Below are 1,735 nucleotides of genomic sequence, written 5' to 3' on the forward strand. Positions count from 1 at the left end.
GGAATAAACATGATGAGTACCTCTCCACTCAACTCCGTTCATACAATCACAGGTAAATGTATATCGAAGGGGAGTGCTGGGGGGGGGAAGGGAGGAGGGAAGAGCAAGGTATTAGCAGTTTTATCAAGAAAAGCAACCAAGAGTAGGCCGCAGTAGGTTACACACATCGGCACAGGAAAAAGAACGTAGGAGAAATAAATCCAGTTATACCAGAGGGAGTGTTTATGTGGCAGAAACAAATTCTGATGAATATGCTGTTTGTAGCACCAATCAGCAGGTGNGTGTATTTTCCCATTAAGACCGCAAGCATATAATATGTTCCTTAGCAACTGTGCCTGAGAAAAACATATTTTATCCTAAATGGGCAAGGTTGACCAAAGAATGGCAGATAGGTCCATGCAGACCTTGTGCAGTAGAGGGATTTGAGAGAGTGCGTGCTCCTTGGGATCCTTGTATACACCTGACCCCAGTTACGTAAATAGAAGAGCACAGCATGTTTTTGTAATTTTTTTTTTAACTCTCCTACGTCTAAAGATTAAAATAAATTCCTGACCTTGCTTAGATTCTAGGAAGTAAAGCAGTTTCTTCGAGAAGTGAAGTGTTTTTTAAGTTGCTTGGTATGATTCTTTTTAAACTTTTCAAAGCCTTTTTTCATGAACCTATACAATGTATTTTGAAAACCAGTTCTAGTATTCTTATATTTTCTTTCTGATAAGCTACTGTATTCACTGTCTTCTTGCCTAAAATTACAGCAAATAGACAATTTGTCCAAAGAGGGGACATTGTTAAGTTTGCATGAATGATTGTACCAAATGATTTAAAAGTTTGGGGGTGTTGGATTAAATATATTTCCTAAGCCTGGGTATAATTCTGTCCCTGTGAGACATGTGCAGATGGGACTTTAATCATCATTGTACAGTTGAATGAAATATTAATTTCTTACCCTAGTTAGAGATGCAGAAAGTACTTTCCTGATTTTTATTCTAATTGGGACATTTCTTCTAAAGAGAGAATTTAAGCAGTCTTTTAAAGTAAGTAGTCTTTTAATTATGTTAAACATGGTATTTGTCATTATGCAAATATTAGCCTAGTAAACTGCGTAGTAGATCCCCGTAAACCACAGAAATGGTAGGAGAAATTGGGTAAACAGAGCTTTTTGTCCTTTTCTTACAGATAACTTTGCTAAAAATCAACAGCAGAAGAAATACCAAGAAGAGGCCATCCCAGCATTAAGAGATATTCCTATTAGTGAAGTTAACCAAATGTTCTTCCTTGCGACCAAAGACCTTTATGCCAAAAACTAAATTGTGTATATATTAACACCAAGCATTTACTGCAAGTTTTTGATGTAGTAATTTTGACCATAATTATATTGACTCTGTCTCGTACCCAATATTGAAATGTAAAAAAAAGTAAGTTGGTTCTCTTAGATTAAGTTCTATTAATAATATAAATGTTCTTGAGTATTAGGTATTAATGAACAGAATAAATAAAATAGTGCATTACCAGATAGCAGACTTGTGAAAAAATAAGTATCAATAAAAGCAAGAAATCCCTCCAGAGAAGCATTCACGTTGTGATTTTTAAATGGCAATTATGTCCTTCCTTCTGTTTTTTCTTAGAGGTGCAGAATTCAAACTCTGAGATTTGGGAGAAGGGTACATTTAGTTTGTGTGTTTTTGCATCATATTTGTGTCTAAAACAGAAAGAAACATTTGTTGAGTACTTACTACAT

The 1,735-nt window shown here is 35.1% G+C and overlaps 1 protein-coding gene across 1 annotated transcript; it reads left to right on the forward strand.

The window, feature by feature from the left end:
* Window positions 1-3: 3 nt before the first annotated feature.
* LOC117800675 (phosphatidylinositol N-acetylglucosaminyltransferase subunit P-like) lies at window positions 4-1,522 on the forward strand (the record flags this gene model as incomplete). The annotated part of the gene is made up of 2 exons (XM_034653228.1): window positions 4-52; window positions 1,174-1,522. Coding segments are annotated over 2 exons (180 nt in total), but the record flags the coding sequence as incomplete, so codon positions are not given.
* Window positions 1,523-1,735: the final 213 nt, after the last annotated feature.

The sequence above is a fragment of the Ailuropoda melanoleuca genome, unplaced genomic scaffold, assembly GCF_002007445.2.
Source record: "Ailuropoda melanoleuca isolate Jingjing unplaced genomic scaffold, ASM200744v2 unplaced-scaffold7424, whole genome shotgun sequence".
NCBI lineage: Eukaryota > Metazoa > Chordata > Mammalia > Carnivora > Ursidae > Ailuropoda > Ailuropoda melanoleuca.